The sequence below is a fragment of the Myxocyprinus asiaticus genome, chromosome 25 (assembly GCF_019703515.2).
Source record: "Myxocyprinus asiaticus isolate MX2 ecotype Aquarium Trade chromosome 25, UBuf_Myxa_2, whole genome shotgun sequence".
Lineage (NCBI taxonomy): Eukaryota > Metazoa > Chordata > Actinopteri > Cypriniformes > Catostomidae > Myxocyprinus > Myxocyprinus asiaticus.
Genome location: NC_059368.1, coordinates 14,033,838 through 14,054,032, shown reverse-complemented (window position 1 = coordinate 14,054,032; position 20,195 = coordinate 14,033,838). Strand labels below are relative to the sequence as shown.

General features: G+C 39.8%; 1 protein-coding gene across 1 annotated transcript in view; it reads right to left on the bottom strand.

Moving 5' to 3' along the window:
* The window catches only part of LOC127416395 (transcriptional protein SWT1-like), a 43,110-nt gene that overhangs the window by 8,562 nt on the left and 14,353 nt on the right, over window positions 1-20,195 (bottom strand). Inside the window, exons 13-17 of the mRNA XM_051655736.1 lie at window positions 18,338-18,480; window positions 18,113-18,258; window positions 15,455-15,598; window positions 8,679-8,745; window positions 8,364-8,431 (exon numbers count right to left, since the gene is read on the bottom strand). Coding sequence (XP_051511696.1) covers window positions 8,364-8,431; window positions 8,679-8,745; window positions 15,455-15,598; window positions 18,113-18,258; window positions 18,338-18,480 — 568 coding nt within the window. The remainder of the gene's footprint in view (window positions 1-8,363; window positions 8,432-8,678; window positions 8,746-15,454; window positions 15,599-18,112; window positions 18,259-18,337; window positions 18,481-20,195) is intronic.

The following is a 20,195-nucleotide window of genomic DNA, read 5'->3' as shown; positions in this document are numbered from 1 at the left end:
TTTAAAATGTAAATTCAAGTACCAGTGGCACAAATATCATTCCATATAATATAGGGATGTCTCCAGGTCAGTTCAATAATCTTTCACTTCAAAGAGTATTCATTCATTTTTCTTCTTTTCTTTGTCTTTGTCTGATTTCCAGTCTCACTTTCCTAGGAAAATTTCATTCAAAAGAAATTGGTTGTGCAGTCTGGAATTTGTGCATTATTAGTGTGGAAATAGTGCCATCCTGTCTGATCCTGTCTGACACAAAGATCTAAGGGAATGACGTGGCTAGTTTCTCCTGCTTAATCACAGTCTCTCCTTCAGTAACATGACAGAAAACCACATCCTATTGCAAATCCAAATATTTTCAAGTGCAAACATATTAGTCTTTATTTATCTACCGGTAAATAATACAATTAATCTATCGCAAATATTCTGCACTCCTCATATGCCCGATGCAACATCAAAATCAGCACATTTGCAGTGTGAAACTATTTAAGGCAAGATAGATCATTCTAACATCTTAGTTCCCAGCCGAGGCAAGTTCCACAAACACCTCTGAAACTACTGGGAATATACTGCGAAATATTGTTACCATGAATGTTTGTTCAGGCAAATGACTCTTGGGAAAAAGGTGATGTATCATTAAATACACTCTTTGTATCATTAAAGTCTTCCTCAGTGCTAAAGTGTGATTTAATATGCACAAGAGGACAGTTTTCAACACAACCTGTTATCACACAAGTGTCACATTAGTGAGAGTTAGTGCACAGCATGTAGTGCACTCCATTCAGAACATCTATCCAAAATAAAGACCTAAACCATAACAAGAATCAAGTAGAGGAAAAAGATTCACAGTTCTCAACTACATCATAAAATGAAGAGGCTTGAATCGAATTACAATAAAACAATGCTCTGGATATTGAACAGAACATTTGTGCAATGTTGTTCAATTCCTTGAACATATTACTTTCAATATTTCAAGTTTTAGAATATACTTTTCTTTTCCTAGTAGTTTCCTAGGTTAACTCTAAACAGCCAGTTCAAGTATGATGATCTTAATTATCCAAACAAACTAAAATATTCTACACTTTTGAGGGATTTTTGTAAATCAAACCATATGGAAATCAAAAATGTATTCTGATGTGACCACCCTGTCTCTGGCCCTTATAATAAATCAGGCATTTTAGCAATTGTACCTTTAAATCATCTATATATAAATGACCTGTTATCCTTGAATTGTCTGGGTAACTTCTGCATACTAAAGTTCACATTAGTATCAGTGGGGCCAAGTTGTTGAAGACTGATTACGTTTATATGGACACCAGAAAGCATCTTATTGCGAGAAAGTGGCATTCCTGTTTACATGCACTGTATAAGTGGTATACTCTATACTACCTTATACAAGTGGCTCAGTAATTAAGCAGCTTTATCCACAGCTATGTAATTTCCCCTTCGCAATTTTATTCTCCATTGCTTTGCCTTATTTCCAGATATTCCAGAGTTGTTGCTCTGTTTGTTTCCTTAACTTTCCAAAGCCACCTGCACTGGAATTGCACTGCAATAGTGGGGTATCCCTCTTACATAAAACTACGGGATTCCCCCAATGTACGAGCACATATTCGCGAACGTGAGGGACAGTCGATATTTTACATTGGTGTGCATAAATGGGTATAGTTTTTGGCGAATGTGATTTTTCCACTGTACTCTCAGAAATGTTGAATTCTTTGTGGCATGTTGGCTTGATGTCAGGCTCCATCTTATGACGTTTGTTATCCGGTCTGTACACGCACATGTGCACTACTCAAAAACCTGTAATAACAGCACTTATGCATTTACATGGCCACGTAAGCCACGTTCTCCAGGAGAAACCCAGGTGTGTTAAACTGCTTTCTCTTGATCCCGTAAGCGTTGTAAGGAAAAATTTGTTCGTGCTTACATGACGTTTCAGGATGGTGCTTTCTGCAAAAATTCTGTAATAAATCATATACTTATGTGCATGTAAACATGGTCAATCAATGTTTGACATCAAAACGTGAAGAGGCATGTGCTCAACACGGGCGCATATTGGATGAGCCAGTGAGAACATCGGTTAAGGTGTTTACAAGCCACGCAAAATCGACATAATGGGCAAAAATCTACTCGTGTCGATCGTTGTTATGACCTTTGAACGCTGTTTATTACATTTACATAACCACATGCGTTGTCTGCTTATTAAGTATAATCTGAGGGGCAGTGGTAGCTCAGCGGTTAAGGCTCTGGGTTACTGATCAGAAGGTCGGGGGTTCAAGCCCCAGCACTGCCAAGATGCCACTGTTGGGCCCTTGAGCAAGGCCCTTGACCCTATCTGCTCCAGGGGCGCCGTATCATGGCTGACCCTGCACTCTGACCCCAGCCTAGCTGGGATATGTGAAAAAGAAGAATTTCACTGTATATGTGCAAATGTATAATGTGTGATAAATAAAGATTATTATAATTATAATCGGTGTAAGAACGTGCATGTAACATGCCTATTCAGAGCGCGTTTACATGCACGTTCTTTCCTGATTATGCTTAATATATCGACAACGCGTGTGGTTATGTAAACGTAATAAACGGCATTCCTTTATCAGTGTAAGGTCATAAATGGCGTAAGGAAAAACAATCGACATGGGTAGATTTTTGCCCATTATGCTGATTTTGTGTGTCATGCAAACACCTTAACCGATGTTCTCACCGGCTCATCCAATATGCACCCGTGTTGAGCACATGTCTCTTCATGGCTTGACGTCAAAAGAAGAGAATAATGTGACTATTTCATATGTCATGTACCGGTAAACGCAGATTTCATGCTCTGTCAGATTTTTTTAAATAAGCTGATTTTAGAGATTATTCAGCATAATGGTGTGCATGTAAATGTGCTCAATCTCTGAATGGTCTGTTTTCATACGTTTTAGTTTTAAATTTCATAAATAGACTCAAATCAAATCAAAATCAAATCACTTTTATTGTCACACAACCATATACACAAGTGCAATAGTGTGTGAAATTCTTGGGTGCAGTTCCGAGCAACATAGCAGTCGTGACAATGATGAGACATATACCAATCTACAATAAACATAAAATTTACACAACACAATTTAAAATCTAATATACACATAATTACACACAACACAATATACAAATAATAACATACAATGTACATTATACAATACACACAATATAGAATACACATTATACAATAAAAAAAAATAGTATATATAGTATATATAAAATATACAGTAGGTTGTATTGTACTGTATTGACATTCAGGTTGTCAGCTGATAGTCAGTTGCCAGTGTGTTGTTAAGAGAATATAATTTATGACAGTCCAGTGTGAGATAATAAGATTAATAAAGTGCAGTGCTGATGTATATTGATTGTGAGAGATCAAGAGTTCAAAAGTCTGATTGCTTGGGGGAAGAAGCTGTCATGAAGTCGGCTGGTGCGGGTCCTGATACTGCCTGCTTGATGGTAGCAGTGAGAACAGCCCATGGCGCGGGTGGCTGGAGTCTCTGATGATCCTCCGAGCTTTTTTCACACACCGCCTGGTGTATATGTCCTGGAGGGAGGGAAGCTCACCTCCGATGGTGTGTCTGGCAGTTCGCACCACCCTTTGCAGGGCTTTGCGGTTGTGGGCGGTGCTATTGCCGTACCAGGCGGAGATGCAGCCAGTCAGGATGGCTGCAGTGCTGGTGTAGAACCGTGTGAGGATGTGGCGGTTCACTCCAAACTTCCTCAGCCGTCTCAGGAAGAAGAGGCGCCAATGAGCCTTCTTCACAACGGGCTCAGTGTGGACGGACCATGTGAGTTCCTCAGTGATGTGGACACCCAGGAACTTGAAGCTGCTGACTCTCTCCACTGGTGCTCCATTGATGGTGATGGGGCTGTGTTCTCTTTCTCTTCTCCTGAAGTCCACCACAAGCTCCTTTGTCTTACGGACGTTGAGGGAGAGGTTGTGCTCCTGACACCAGCATGTCAGTAGGCCTCTCTGTAGGCTGTTTCATCATTGTCAGTGATCAGACCTACCACCGTCGTAACATCAGCAAACTTAATGATGGCACTGGAGCTATGTGTTGCCACACAGTCATGTATGTACAGGGAATACAGGAGCGGGCTAAGAACACAGCCCTGCGGGGCTCCAGTGTTGAGGGTCAGTGATGAGGAGATGTTACTGCCCATTCTAACCACCTGGCATCTGCTTGACAGGAAGTCCAGGATCCAGCTGCACAGTGAGCTGTTTAAGCCCAGAGCCCGGAGTTTCTCATCAAGCTTGGAGGGCACTATGGTGTTGAATGCTGAGCTGTAGTCTACAAACAGCATTCTCACATAAGTGTTCCTTTTTTCCAGGTGGGAGAGAGCAGTGTGTATTTAAGATGCAATGGCATCATCGGTGGAGCGGTTGTTGCGGTAAGCAAACTGCAATGGGTCCAGTGACGGAGGTAGCACAGAGCAGATGTAATGTCTGATTAGTCTCTCAAAGCATTTGCTGATAATGGGGGTCAGAACAACAGGACGCCAGTCATTTAAGCAAGTGATTTTGGATTGCTTTGGTACAGGCACAATGGTGGACGTTTTAAAGCATGTGGGGACTACAGACAAAGAGAGGGAATGGTTGAAAATGTCCGTAAAAACACCAGCCAGTTGGTTCGTGCACGCTCTGATGACGCGGCCCGGAATGCCGTCTGGACCCACGGCTTTACGGATATTCACCCATCGGAAGGATCGGGTTACATCCGCTACAGAGACGGAGAGTGAACTAACCTCTGTAAAAAGTAGAGTAATTCAATGGGCAGGACGAGACAGAGAGAAAAAACCATTTCAGCAAAACAGTCTGAATTATAGACCTACATACACTTATTTATTTAGGGGGCACGGGGAACAGAAAGAAATAGCGGTGCGCATTTGTGTGCATGTTAGCTCTGACTCATCTCTAAGCTTTCCACATATAAAATCGAGTCTAGCCATATCCATGGCAACCTGCCATATTCTCCATTCACACCTTGTCTTCTCTGAAACACTTCCCTCTATTTCTCTCAAGAATGCAAGCAGAGATACAAATACACAACAATGAAATGCAGTAAAAAATTAAACCTAAATGAAACCTTAGAGAAAAAATAAACCTATAAGAAAGACAACATGCACCTGAAGCCCATATGAACACTATGGCAATGACTATCAGTCAGTGGGGACCCAGTGATCAGCATAAGTGAATCAGAAAATAGGACTGATTGGTAAAGGGTGACATCAATTTCAGGCAGATGACTGATATAGTTGAAGGGCACATGGTTTCATCTGATCATGTGACTGGGAATGAGAACACTTGAAGGTTCTGACCTCATAAACTAACACGTAAGAATCTACTTTTCCACTGTATCATCTTCAAAAAAGACCAACTTAAATAGATAGAATTATAATAGTCCATCATAATAAAGCCAAATACTATGAACAAGTTGGTGAGCAAATCAATTTTGCGCGCACTGATGCATGAATGTGGTGTCTTTTGCGAGAATAAGGAAGCATATAATCAATAAGCCCAGAGCCCGGAGTTTCTCATCAAGCTTGGAGGGCACTATGGTGTTGAATGCTGAGCTGTAGTCTACAAACAGCATTCTCACATAAGTGTTCCTTTTTTCCAGGTGGGAGAGAGCAGTGTGTATTTTAGATGCAATGGCATCATCGGTGGAGCGGTTGTTGCGGTAAGCAAACTGCAATGGGTCCAGTGACGGAGGTAGCACAGAGCAGATGTAATGTCTGATTAGTCTCTCAAAGCATTTGCTGATAATGGGGGTCAGAACAACAGGACGCCAGTCATTTAAGCAAGTGATTTTGGATTGCTTTGGTACAGGCACAATGGTGGACGTTTTAAAGTATGTGGGGACTACAGACAAAGAGAGGGAATGGTTGAAAATGTCCGTAAAAACACCAGCCAGTTGGTTCGCACACGCTTTGATGACGCGGCCCGGAATGCCGTCTGGACCCATGGCTTTACGGATATTCACCCGTCGGAAGGATCGGGTTACATCCGCTACAGAGACGGAGAGTGAACTAACCTCTGTAGGTTCGGCCGCGGGAGCTCTCTCCACAAGGGCGGTGTTATTTCCCTCGAAACGAGCATAAAAAGTATTTAGCTCATCCGGGAGAGAGGCAGCGGTGTTCACGGCAGAGTTTTTATTCCCTTTAAAGTCCGTGATGATATTAATTCCCTGCCACATGCTTCTAGAGTTGGTGGGTTAAACTGTCCTTCAATCTTGTCCCTGTACTGCCGTTTAGCTGCTCTAATAGTTTTTCGGAGGGCATAACTGGCTTGTTTATGCTCCTCCGCGTTCCCAGAATTAAAAGTGGAGGTCCGCGCATTAAGTGCCGCGCGAACATCACTATTAATCCAAGGTTTCTGGTTCGGGTAGATCCGTATTGTTTTGGATGGAACAACATCCTCTACGCACTTTCTGATGAAACACGTTACGCTATCAGCGTAAACCTCGATGTCGTCATCAGAGGTGGACCGGAACAGCTCCCAGTCCGCGTGATCAAAACAGTCTTGTAGCATAGAGTCTGATTGGTCCGACCAACACTGGATCGTTCTGAGGGTGGGTGCTTCCTGTTTCAGTTTCTGCCTGTAAGCGGGCAGAAGCAGAATGGAAGAGTGGTCCGATTTGCCGAATGGTGGGCGGGGGAGGGATTTGTAGCCATCCCGGAAGGGAGAGTAGCAATGGTCCAAAACCCGGTCCCCTCGTGTGTTAAAACTGATGTGTTGGTGGTATTTTGGTGCAACTGATTTAAAATTGGCTTTGTTAAAGTCCCCGGTCACAATGAACGCGGCCTCAGGGTGCGCGGTTTCCTGCTTGCTTATAATCCCGTACAGTTCCTTGAGTGCCTGGTCTGTGTCGGCTTGTGGGGGGATGTACACAGCTGTGATAATGACTGCTGTGAATTCCCTCGGTAGCCAGAATGGTCGACACAGAAGCATGAGAAATTCCAGATCAGGAGAGCAGAAAGACTTGATAGAATGTACGTTCTAGGATTTGTTGATCATAAAACTTACTCCAACACCTCTGCTTTTACCTGAGAGGTCTTTCGCTCTGTCTGCTCGGTGCACGGAGAACCCCACGGGTTTGATGGCTGAGTCTGGAATCTCCGCAGACATCTAAGTTTCTGTAAGGCAGATAATGCAGCAGTCCCTCGTCTCTCGTTGGAAAGAGATCCACGCTCTCAGTTCGCAGAGCTTGTTGTCCAGAGACTGAACATTTGCCAGTAGAATACTGGGTAGCGGGGGTCGATTTGCACGACGTCTTACTCTGATGAGAATGCCGGCTCTGTTTCCCCTTTTCCTTCTGCTTTTTCACGTCCGGGTAGCCCAGACAAAGGGCTCCGCTGGCGTGTTTGTAAACAGCGGGTCGGCATTGAGAAATCTGAAGTCCGGTTTATGGTGTGTAATTGCAGAACCAATGTCCAAAAGTGTTTGTCTGTCATAGACAATAAGGCAGACAACATCCAAGACAAAAAAACATAAGAATTGTAAACATAACAAACAAAAAACTACAATGTTGTTTCGGAGATCGCAACGCAGCAGCCATACTCAGCACCATCTTGAGTCTTAAAGACTGGATGAAGTGGGGAGTGTTTCATTTCCACAATAAGTTCCCTTAAAAAAATAAGCACAGAAACTGAACAAACCTTTATTTGGGACTTTATTTGAGGCCTACACTTTATTTAGGTCTTTTGGAAAAGAAAGGAAGGAGCATGGTGCCTATATATTTTGCCAAACAAACATGGCATATTTGGAATGGTAGGCAAGACATCCAGAATCCAGACAACTCTCATCTGAGGTTTGGGAAAGCTTGTGATGCAATAACGCCCTGACAGTGGAAAGTCAACTTTCCTCTGAGACAGCGGATACTTGCTGAAACAAGCACTGACCAGAGAGAATAGTATACCGAGCTTCAGCAATAAAGCCTTTTTGTTCCCCACAAAATGAAAATTTGTGTCATCATTTACTTATTTCCCAAACACTTAAAACTTTTTTCTTCCGTTAACACAAAAAGAGCTGTTAGGCAGAATTATTTTTGCCATACAATGAAAGTGCATGGTGACTGAGACTTAACATTCCACCTAAATATCTCCTTCTGTGTTCCATAGAAGAAAGCCATATGGGTTTGAAACAACATGAGGTTGAGTAAATGATGACAGGGTTTTCATATTCCCGTGAACTAGGTGGGCAGTGTTGAAATGCTAAGAACAGAACAAACCGTATCATGCACATAGCCAGTTTACAAGCACAATAAACACTTGTGAGTTTGATTTACAGATAATCTAATGAATATAACTGTTTACTCAATCTCACATGACTCTGAACTAACCGGTATTCCTGTTTTGAAAAGCAATCAAACAGGTCCCTGGCAGTGAAACGTGGCTCCACAGCAGCAATCTGTAATCAGAAAGCATGTCTTTTAAGAACACAAAGTACACCTCAACACACACGTCCTTCTGTATAATCATTGCTTTACAGCTACTTATTGTGAATGCTTTATTGACTTTAGGCAGTCAGTTATTGAATCTGACCTAAACAATGAAGTAGTTCTTCAGACCTAAGAAAAAAATGCATTAAAAAAAAGCTACTGTGTGGCCACTAAAGTATATTTTGCATAACACTGCCAAAGGGCTTTTGTTCTTACCTCACTGGCTTGAATGAAGGAGAGAAGTGACTGTGCATCTTCAACACTGCTATTCACAGACAATACCCTGAAGAAGGAGAAACTTTTATTAATCATTACTTTAAATATCACATATAACATAAAGTCCCACCTATGCAATTACTAGAAAATGAAGAACATGTACTGTGTATATTATTTGTTGTTATTGGCTGATATGCTTAGACCATTCAAACAATCAGAATGATGCTTATAATTCCATATTATATAACAGTTCCGGTTCTCTAATCTGATTGGACAAGCAGTGTTCCAAGAGTGATATTTAGTAAAACAGCACTGTTTGTATCAACACACTTGTCTGTGTCGTTTGTGTTCCAGACAGGCTGTCTATATGTTCACTGCTCTATGACACACAACAGTTGATCCAGTTAATGGATGAATGGTTAGCGGAGCAAACCAAACTAAATAATGGGCCGTTCAGGCCAAATGTACTGTATACAAGCAATATGGAACACTTTACATTACTGAATATCAGCATGACACATATGTCCACAGATTTTGAATACATTTTAATATACGCTGTACTGATACTCAGTACAACAGTACTCTGCTCATGTGATATTTCTTAAATGCATCAGTGTAACAATGCATATTTCTACATTTTAAGCAATCATTTTCTACACTTTGGTAGCATTGTATTATTTTTTCCCCCAAATCACTTGATGGTGAAGAAAGCATCGGATAAATGTCAAATTCATTAGTATGTAAATAATGCATACTGTTCACTAACTGTACATGGGTGAACTCTGCTATCCCAGATGTGTATGACTTTCTTTCTTCTGCAGAACACAAATTAAGATTTTTAAAATAATATTTCAGCTATGTTGGTCCTTACAATGAAAATGAATGGGTGCCAAAATTCTGATGCTCCTAAAAGCATATAAAGGCAGCATAAAAGTAATCCATATGACTCCATAGTTTTAATCCATATCTTCAGAAGTGATATGATAAGTGTGGGTGAGAAACAGATCAATATTAAAATCTTTTTTTGCTATAAATTCTTCTCCCTGCCCAGTAGGGGGCGATATGTATGAAGAATGTGAATCACCAAAAACACAAGAGAAGAAGAATGTGAAAGTTAAAGTTAAAGTGGAGATTGACTGAGCAGGGAGGAGAATTTATAGTAATAAATACTTAAATACTGATCTTTTTCTCACCCACACCTATCATATCACTTCTGAAGACATACATTTAACCACTGGAGTCTTATGGATTACTTTTGTGCTGACCTATGTGATTTTTGGAGCTTCAAAATTTTGGCACCCATTCACTTGCATTGTATGGATCAAACATGCTGAGAAATTCTTCTAAAAATCTTCATTTGAGTTCAGCAGATGAAAGAAAGTCATGCACATCTGAGATGGCATAAGGCTGAGTAAATGATAAGAGAATTTTCATTTTTGGTTGAACTATTCCTTTAAACGGACAGTCTTAGGGCTTGGTTGAACATGTTGGACATACAGGCCAAAAGATGAGATGAATGTAAGAACAGAACAGTGTGAACTGCAAGAATAGAACTGCATGGACTGCAAAGGGAGGGAGAGGGGAGAGAAAGGAGGGATGAGAAAAAGAAAAGTAGAGTAATTCAATGGGCAGGACGAGACAGAGAGAAAAAGCCATTTCAGCAAAACAGTCTGAATCATACGCCTACATACTCTTTATTTATTTAGGGGGCACGGGGAACAGAAAGAAATAGCGGTGCGCATTTGTGTGCATGTTAGCTCTGACTCATCTCTAAGCTTTCCACATATAAAATCGAGTCTAGCCGTATCCATGGCAACCTGCCATATTCTCCCTTCAAACCTTGTCTTCTCTGAAACACTTCCCTCTATTTCTCTCAAGAATGCAAGCAGAGATACAAATACACAACAATGAAATGCAGTAAAAAATTAAACCTAAATGAAACCTTAGAGAAAAAATAAACCTATAAGAAAGACAACATGCACCTGAAGCCCATATGAACACTATGGCAATGACTATCAGTCAGTGGGGACCCAGTGATCAGCATAAGTGAATCAGAAAATAGGACTGATTGGTAAAGGGTGACATCAATTTCAGGCAGATGACTGATATAGTTGAAGGGCACATGGTTTCATCTGATCATGTAACTGGGAATGAGAACACTTGAAGGTTCTGACCTCATAAACTAACACGTAAGAATCTACTTTTCCACTGTATCATCTTCAAAAAAGACCAACTTAGATAGAATTATAATAGTCCATCATAATAAAGCCAAATACTATGAACAAGTTGGTGAGCAAATCAATTTTGCGCGCACTGATGCATGAACGTGGTGTCTTTTGCGAGAATAAGGGAGCATATAATCAATTAGGCTGACAACGCAGCACAACGTTTCACATCACAAATTATTCATTTGCAGTGTTGAGCCCAGTGTATGCTTTAATTTACCTCATTGTTGAACAGAAGTCACTGTGTAGCAGTGGGCTGTTTTATACATTGAGACTAAATAATTTAAATCAAACCAATTCACAGTCGAAGTACTGAAAATTAGGTTTGTACCAGTGTTCTGAAAACTCACGCACAAAGAGTGCTATTTTCATCATTATGTGTCCCTAATACTATTATACATGCATAAAATTATGTTCATACTTCTGTCAATTCAGAGTTAATGACTTAAATGTCAGTGTGTTATTCACAGAAAGTTATTCTATGGCTTCAGATGACTTGGAATATAGCACACAAGTCATATTGACAACTTTATGACACTTTTATGGTGCATTATTTTTTATCCTTTTTTTGAGCTTGACAAATCCTGGTCTCCATCCACTTTCATTGTGTGAAAGAGAGGAACTTGGGCATTCTGTTAAACTTCTCCTCTTTATCTAGGTTTAGAAGTTACAACATGAGGGTGAGTATATTAAAAAAAATGCACGGCATCATCTGATTCTACAGTTTTCTATTCAATATCACTGTGTGTCAGTTTTGGGTTGTTGCATGCTTGGCATACCACAACCTCAAACTCATTGGGCAACCAGGAACAAGCTATTTGACAATCCTAATGTAAAGATCTTCATTTGTTCTACTTTCCCACTTCTATAAAACTAAGTTCAGATTTAGTATAGACATATTTTTTTTTCTTAGAGATGGATTATTATAACAAGACCATGAATGATATGAACAGGCAGTTTAATATGCTAGTGAGGGGAAGCAAGCTTTAAGACATGGCTGCTATTGCACTGAAAAATAAAGAACTGTTTGTGCGTGACAACATAGATTACAGCTATGACACGCTTCATTAACCAAAGTGATTGCTCGCAAGATGCCGAGATCTTGATTCAGAGGAAAAATAACCATGTCACAGTTAAGATATCCCTCTGTCCCCTGCTATGAGTCATAAAGTCTACAGGAATGCTGAGCAAAGAAGTGAGTCACACAAACACACAGGATCAGGGAAGGTTTGATACTGAGTTTATGTGGACTATTCTGAGGATAAACATTAGGAAACAACAACCTGTTTTTATTCAGGACTACACCATTTTAAAAAAAATAATGAAACCAAATTATTGAGACTTTTTGTTTAATTTATAGTTCTCTAATGTGCATTCTTCCGCCAATGCGGACGGAATACCGTACTAAAATACTCAGAATAATATGACAGTGTTTACTGCATCACTACTGAATCTGTAGCACAAAACATACTGTGCAAGCAGTTTAGTCAGATTCCTGAACAAATGACTCTAATAAGCTGGTTCTATTTAGTGACTCACTTACTGAACTGCAAGGCATTATTTTTGTAATGTCTGACTCCAAATGAACCAAGAACTGTTACTGTGTTATGTGTCCTAAAGACTCACAAGACTTAAAGGGGTCATGAAATGCATTTTCAAATCTTTATATTATATATATGTATCTTTAAGATTAGCTTATGAAGTTAGCAAAATTTTTTGCACCAACAAAATTGAAATATTTGTAAAAATGATCTTTTTCCATGCTCTTTTTCACTCTCTGTCAAAAACACTCCGTTTCAAGGGGCATTACCTCCTTCAGAAACGGAAGTAAACACCCACTGCTGTGATTGGCTAACTTCACTGCGCCAAATCCACACCCTTTCTCAGGCCGTGTGTGACGTGTTTTGGTGCTCGAGATGGCCAGCGCTGTAATTGCTCCATATATGTTTGAGCCCGAGTCAGATCCTGAGGCAGAAGAAAATGAACCAGCGCAACCACAACGATTGCAACAATATATTACAATATATTACACTATATTGCCAAAAGTATTCGCTCACCCATCCAAATAATTTAATTCAGGTGCTCCAATCACTTCCATGGCCACAGGTGTATAAAATGAAGCACCTAGGCATGCAGACTGCTTCTACAAACATTTGTGAAAGAATGGGCCGCTCTCAGGAGCTCAGTGAATTCCAGCGTGGTACTGTGATAGGATGCCATCTGTGCAACAAGTCCAGTCGTGAAATTTCCTCCCTACTAAATATTCCACAGTCAACTGTCAGTGGTATTATAACAAAGTGGAAGCGATTGGGAATGACAGCAACTCAGCCACGAAGTGGTAGGTCATGTAAAATGACAGAGCGGGGTCAGCAGATGCTGAGGCGCATAGTGCGCAGAGGTCGCCAACTTTCTGCAGAGTCAATCACTACAGACCTCCAAAGTTCATGTGGCCTTCAGATTAGCTCAAGAACAGTGCGTAGAGAGCTTCATGGAATGGGTTTTCATGGCCGAGCAGCTGCATCCAAGCCATACATCACCAAGTGCAATGCAAAGCGTCGGATGCAGGGGTGTAAAGCACGCCGCCACTGGACTCTAGAGCAGTGGAGACGCGTTCTCTGGAGTGACGAATCACGCTTCTCTATCTGGCAATCTGATGGACGAGTCTGGGTTTGGCGGTTGCCAGGAGAACGGTACTTGTCTGACTGCATTGTGCCAACTGTGAAGTTTGGTGGAGGGGGGATTATGGTGTGGGGTTATTTTTCAGGAGCTGGGCTTGGCCTCTTAGTTCCAGTGAAAGGAACTCTGAATGCTTCAGCATACCAAGAGATTTTGGACAGTTCCATGCTCCCAACTTTGTGGGAAAAGTTTGGGGATGGCCCCTTCCTGTTCCAACATGACTGCGCACCAGTGCACAAAGCAAGGTCCATAAAGACATGGATGAGCGAGTTTGGTGTGGAAGAACTTGACTGGCCTGCACAGAGTCCTGACCTCAACCCGACAGAGGTTTGGGATGAATTAGAGTGAAGACTGCGAGCCAGGCCTTCTCGTCCAATATCAGTGTCTGACCTCACAAATGCGCTTCTGGAAGAATGGTCAAAAATTCCCATAAACACACTCCTAAACCTTGTGGAAAGCCTTCCCAGAAGAGTTGAAGCTATTATAGCTGCAAAGTGTGGGCCGACGTCATATTAAACCCTATGGATTAAGAATGGGATGTCACTTAAGTTCATATGCGTCTAAAGGCAGATGAGCGAATACTTTTGGCAATATAGTGTATTTCAGCTTGGTAATTGCTCGTGCTTGTTAAAATCTATTATCTATTGGTCTGATGTAAGATGTACAGTGACATTCGAAATGCTGAGTAGTTGATAACGTGACAGCCAATGACTATGACTATAGTAACTGACTGGTTGTTTATCTGAAAATGTGTAATTAACCCTTCCTTCGTGATTAACCTAATCAATGTTTGGGTCAATTTATCCACGCACAACTCACCATGTGCCCCACCGAGAGCGAGAACCACACATTATAGTGAACACGAGGAGGTTACCCCATGTAACTCTACCCTCCCTAGCAACCGGGCCAATTTGGTTGCTTAGCAGACCTGGCTGGAGTCACTCAGCACGCCCTGGATTCAAACTCGCGACTCCTGGGGTGGTAGTCTGTGTCAATACTTGCTGAGCTAGAATCCAGGCCCCATGAATTTATGTTTTGACAATCTAATTTCAAACTGAAATTAAGGTTTTTATTGAAATGAAGATAACAAAACATGCTTATTTTTTATGAACATGAATGGAGTAATTAAGTAATGTAACTAAGTAGGGGTAAATAAGGTCAAAAAGACTATAAAATCCTAAAAGAAATGCATAAGTTTAGTTTTTTTTTTTACTTTAGTGTAGATAGTGTTTGAACTACGCTTTAAAAAACATTTGATGTTGGAACAGGGTTTTCTATTGATAAGAGTACAAGTGTTAAAGATACGCATTATGAAGTTCTAATAAGTTTGCTTGTAATAAGTGGTATTTTATAAAAATGAATTAATGAATGAATGAATTAAACATGTTACCATTTTTTGTTAAGCATTTTTATTTAAAATGTAGCTAGGGCCAATTATTGGATTGCATTTATCTGCCTCTGTGCCACAATAAAAACGCAAATTTAGCAAGAATTGTGTTTAATTTATTGCCGATTTGCTATATCTGTTCAGTTAATATTTGAAATAATCTCATCATTAGGCAAAAGACTGCCACGAGCAGTAAATGCCATAAGAATTGGAATTATTATATTCACATATTATCTTATTATCAAAAGTACTAAAATAATTGTTAATGGAATCGTGATCTGAATCAAAACCAGAATCGTTAAATTCTTTATGATTCCCAACCCTAATTAATACCCACCTACCTATGTCCTCTGCATGTTCTGGTGACTAAGGACACACACTTGAGCAAATGCTGTTAGGAGGCACTTGACTGGAATGCTAATAGACCCTGCTGAGACTGCACGGTTCTGTATGTGTTTATTAGTGTGTGTGTGTGTGTGTGTGTGTACCTCTGAAGAGCCTCCAGCAGCTGTTTGACTACAGTGGAGAGCCTGTGCAGGCAGGAGAGGGCTTCCTGAGGTAGTGATGAGGTGGACGGCAGGCTTGGCTCAGTGGTTCCTGGAGTGTAGTGGAATGCTGAGAACAGAGCCGAACTGAGAAGGAAACAGACAGAAAAAGATCACATTCCATTAGTGGCGTGTCACAGTAAAGTAGTGCAGTGCCAGTTTCTGGAACTGTTTTGTGTGTTGATGGTAAGAGCTCAGTGGACAGTACAAACCTCATCCTAGATCAGCACTCTAAATTACACACATTATGGATACATGACTTGACCTTCAGCATTTCATTTAAAAATTTATATTTTAGCAGAGCTAAATATCCATATTAAGTACATATTACATTAAAGAGTTTCCTGCAACGCTACAGCACAACAGTCTGGTTCTGGAAGCTCCCATTCATTTTTAACATTGGGGAATTGATTTTTAACTTATAACCTTTTAAAGACAGACCTACCGTGGTGGTAATCGATGGTAATCAATGGTATATGCAACAGCCTGCTTTATTTAAACCTTATTTACAGAGAACCGCAGCCAACAAAGTATTCCGAACAAGCTATGCAGCGACACTCTCCCTACACTCTCAAATGACTTTTCTTCATCTCTCTGTTTGATTTCCAGGTACTCCGGTTTAAACAATTAAGGCTGGGCATAAAAATGCATCTTTTCTTCGACTTCAAACTCTATAGACATGTTTTTTAAGTTCTGCTCTCTGGTTTGTGTGCAGTTGTGTTGTGTTTTCTGTTGTTAATATTGCAGATGGTCCTGAAGCGAAAACAAAACAAGTTTTCGCTTGAACACCCCATCTCGCAGCATATTCTGTTGCTATCGTGCACTCTCATGAATGCACACAGCACAGCAACGGTCGGAGAGCATTTTCAGTAACTAATACATTAGATTTTGGTTTGTTTCTCACCAAACCTTACTGTATTCCTTCAAAACAAGGCATGAGTCACAAACAGTAATTTATTAGACTTCAGAATTATAGTTTTGCATAATTTTGAAGCTTGAAAAGGTGGTCACCAAAAACTGCCATTGTATGAAATCACTGAGTAATAAAAAAAATTCACAATTTCTTCCTTTGTTTCAAGAAAAAGAAAGTAATATGGAGTTATAACAACACAGGGGTAAGTGAACAATTACTGAATTTTAATTTTTGGGTGAACTATCCCTTTAAGACAAATCCTCTTGGTACTGCACGTTCTTTGGTTTCCCAGCATTTTCTGCACATTTGAGATCTTCCCAGTAGTGTCTATATGATGCTGACATCCAGCTTTCGACACTTAGGACAACTGAAAAACTAATACACAACTATTAGAAAAGGTGCAAACATTCATCAATGCTCAAAAAGGCAACACACTATATTAAGAACCAACAGGATGATGTGTAAATTGTTATTATTTTGTTCTGTGGGATATATCTGTTATGTAACTATGACAAAGACAAAATAATAACTGAATTTACACAAATGATCCTGATAAAAAGTTTACAAAATATCTATTTATTTATTCAAACTAATTCATTAAATCAGTCTAATTATTAACTAGTTGTTCATATGACAATGTGATAAAGTTAGATACATATCTGTAACAGAGTTTTGTTGTAATAAAAGGTATTAAAAACACACAAAAAATGTAGTTAATAAAAAAAGTAAACATAGTTAACCTTGTGTGACCCCGCGCCATATGTGTGGACATTGTATTTTGACTTCGCTATACGTAACGCATAATTTAATTTAACCCAACTGAATACTGTTCACAAACTTCTGCCGCACTGAGTCACGTAACACAACAACATGACGTTTTTCCATTAAGTGCTTCTAGAGGCGCAGTGCCAACAAAAGTGTCTCTGGTATGAAATCTCTAAGTTTTTTCATTGAAACTTATTTGGTTGTAAAGAGTAACGTCTCTAGTTTCATTTGATATGCTGCTTTAAAAAATCCATTCATATTTCGCATGTCAGCACACTGATAACCCGATGTCCACATATGTGGAAATTGGGACCTTATTACCCCAAAGGTTGAAAAACAAGTTAGTTATTTTAAATAACTTTTAACACTAACACATCTGTGGGTCACTTTGCTTAATTTTAATATAAGTTTTGTTATATTTTATTTTGTTATCACTGTACAAAACGGTTCTATTCATTAACATTAGTAAATGCATTTCAATATATTTACTATGCATTTTCACATTGAGGATCAATGGGTTTATCCAAAAACTGAAAATTGTTGCTTTCAGAGGCATTATATGGAGTTAGGATGAAAATAAGGTGCATTACGAACTATTCTGAGACCAGTGCAGGCAGACAGCACACTGGAGGTTAAGTAATTCACTAAACAGGGTTTACTACACTATACTACACTATACTTTTTTGCTTGTTTATTAGGTGCTACTAGTTACAAATCGAAAAGGGAAATGGAAAATACACACAGCAGTCATGCTCGAGTCTCAGGAGGTTAATAAAATAGTTTTGTTATCGTTTAGCAATAACAATGCCTAGTTAAAGTGTTCTGAATATGAAAGGTAAAAGCATGTTCATGTTATTTACTTTATTACAGTAATGAAAGTTTAAAAGACACGGAAGGACATTCTTTCCCATCCCATCTCTCACCTAATCTGACACACATTGTTCCAGATGCTCTCAAACAACACCCAAACGTCTTGATGCAACGTCAGAGGGGGCGGAGCTACATCCTCATCTATCTCTGCCATCAGTGTGTCTTCATTGTCCTCACCCTCTACCGGAGCTTGCGGAAACTGTCACACACACATGCACACACAATTAATGAGCGACAACACTTAAACAATAATCCACTGTTAATGTGTTGAGACTGACCTGTAGTCTCTGCTGTAGCATTTGAAGGGTGGCGAGAGCTTGATCCACATGACCGCTGTACTGGGATCTGCCAGCCAGTCCCAACAACAGTTCTACAGCCCTTCTCACAGCACTGAGAACAGATCTGTGCTCTATGGACCTATCTACAGAAAGACAGATTTGTGAGTGTGACTGAGAGGAGAAAGTGAGTTTTGAAAGTGAACTATTCATGATCAACAGGCCTTAAAGCAGGTGATTAAATAACAGAGCACTCATGCATATAATGGGGTTGATTGTCCAGCTATGCCTTCCCTTCAGGCGATCTATTTCAGTAGAACCATTAGTCATTATCCTTTATTGGTATTTTCGTACAAAGTCTACTGTGTGTGTTTGAGATCTCATGTTTTTTAATAAATTCTATTTCTCAAATCTGGAGGCAATGATGGGCTGGGTCACTGCTGAAGAAAAGAGAGGAGAGGAGAGGAGAAACACAGAATTGAGAAGTAAAGTTTATTTTTCACAATAGAAGAGAATTTTTCAAGGGACGGTTCACCCAGAAATGAAAATTCTGTCATTATTTACTCACCCTCATGTTCTCTCACTGAACACAAAAGGAGATGTTAGGCATGACAGCCTCAGTCACCATTCACTTTCATTGTGTAAGGCTGGCACCAGGATGTCTACACCCAAAAATGCCATTTCTGGTAAAAGTGAAAGGATTCTGCGAGAACCAACGTCATAAAACTCTCATACAGAAGAGCATCTCCACCTGAGACAACACACCCTACCGAGAAAGGACCATAAAATGCAAATCTCACTCACATCTTCCCCCTCTCTTCCATACCTCACCTCAGGTCACTTTAGAGTCACCAAAAACTAAGTTATGACTTATCCTGTTCTGTAATGTAAAAGGTTTTTTGATCATTCATGTTTGGTATCATCCAAGAGGTCTCAGTGCAACTGGTAAAACAGTCTCATTCCCCTTCAGCAAGGTCAAATCACAAGTAAGATTTAAGAACTTAGAATAATACTGTATTCTATCAGGGGCATGCCCCTCCCAGGTCTCTCACAGGAACCATATGCTGTATGCAGATTAGGTGTATTCTTTGTAAACATCAAACGACCTACTCAATTAAAAGTTTCAAAGGTCTACTTACAACCCCCTAAATTGTAAACCAAATCCTGAATAACATCAAACAAACACATCTGAAATAACAATAGAATCGTTTGGTACTTAAGGAGAGATGGCAAAGGAGCTCGGGGAGTCTGTAGTCAAATCTCCCGCACAATTGCTGTGTCGTTTTCTCTACCAGGTATGCAATTTTTATTTCTTATGTTTTGATAAATGTTTAAATTTGACTTATTATTGTCTAATTGGAATTGATGAATGTATTATTTTACCTGGTAAATAAATTGTTACATTTGAGTTTATTCTGATTTACATTGAAATTATTGTCTTTAGTAGATTACGTTAAATCCATGTTTCCGCAAATCTACGACCAGATTAGTAGCGTACTAAAGCTCAGTTCTGAGTGGAGCATGGGGCACATTGACTGAGACTTTAGAGCTCCGACTAACAGATTGGCATTAGTTCAAGTGTACTTAGAGTGTACATGCTTGATATGGAATTTCCGTTTAGGACAACATGAAGTTGATAGGCCAAGCCTAAATAGGGTGTAGTCTAAACCTCTGGTTATTGTAATATTTTTCCAGCTAAGTGTGCATAGGAAACTATGGCATGATTATATAAAGCTATTTTAACTTAGTTATTGTTGGTCTATCTTTGTAAAGTTTAGTGGTCATGACCTCTGGGTACAAATAATGTTATTCTAATTAAGTGTTTACTATCTAAGGGGACTAAACAAAATACTTTTAGATA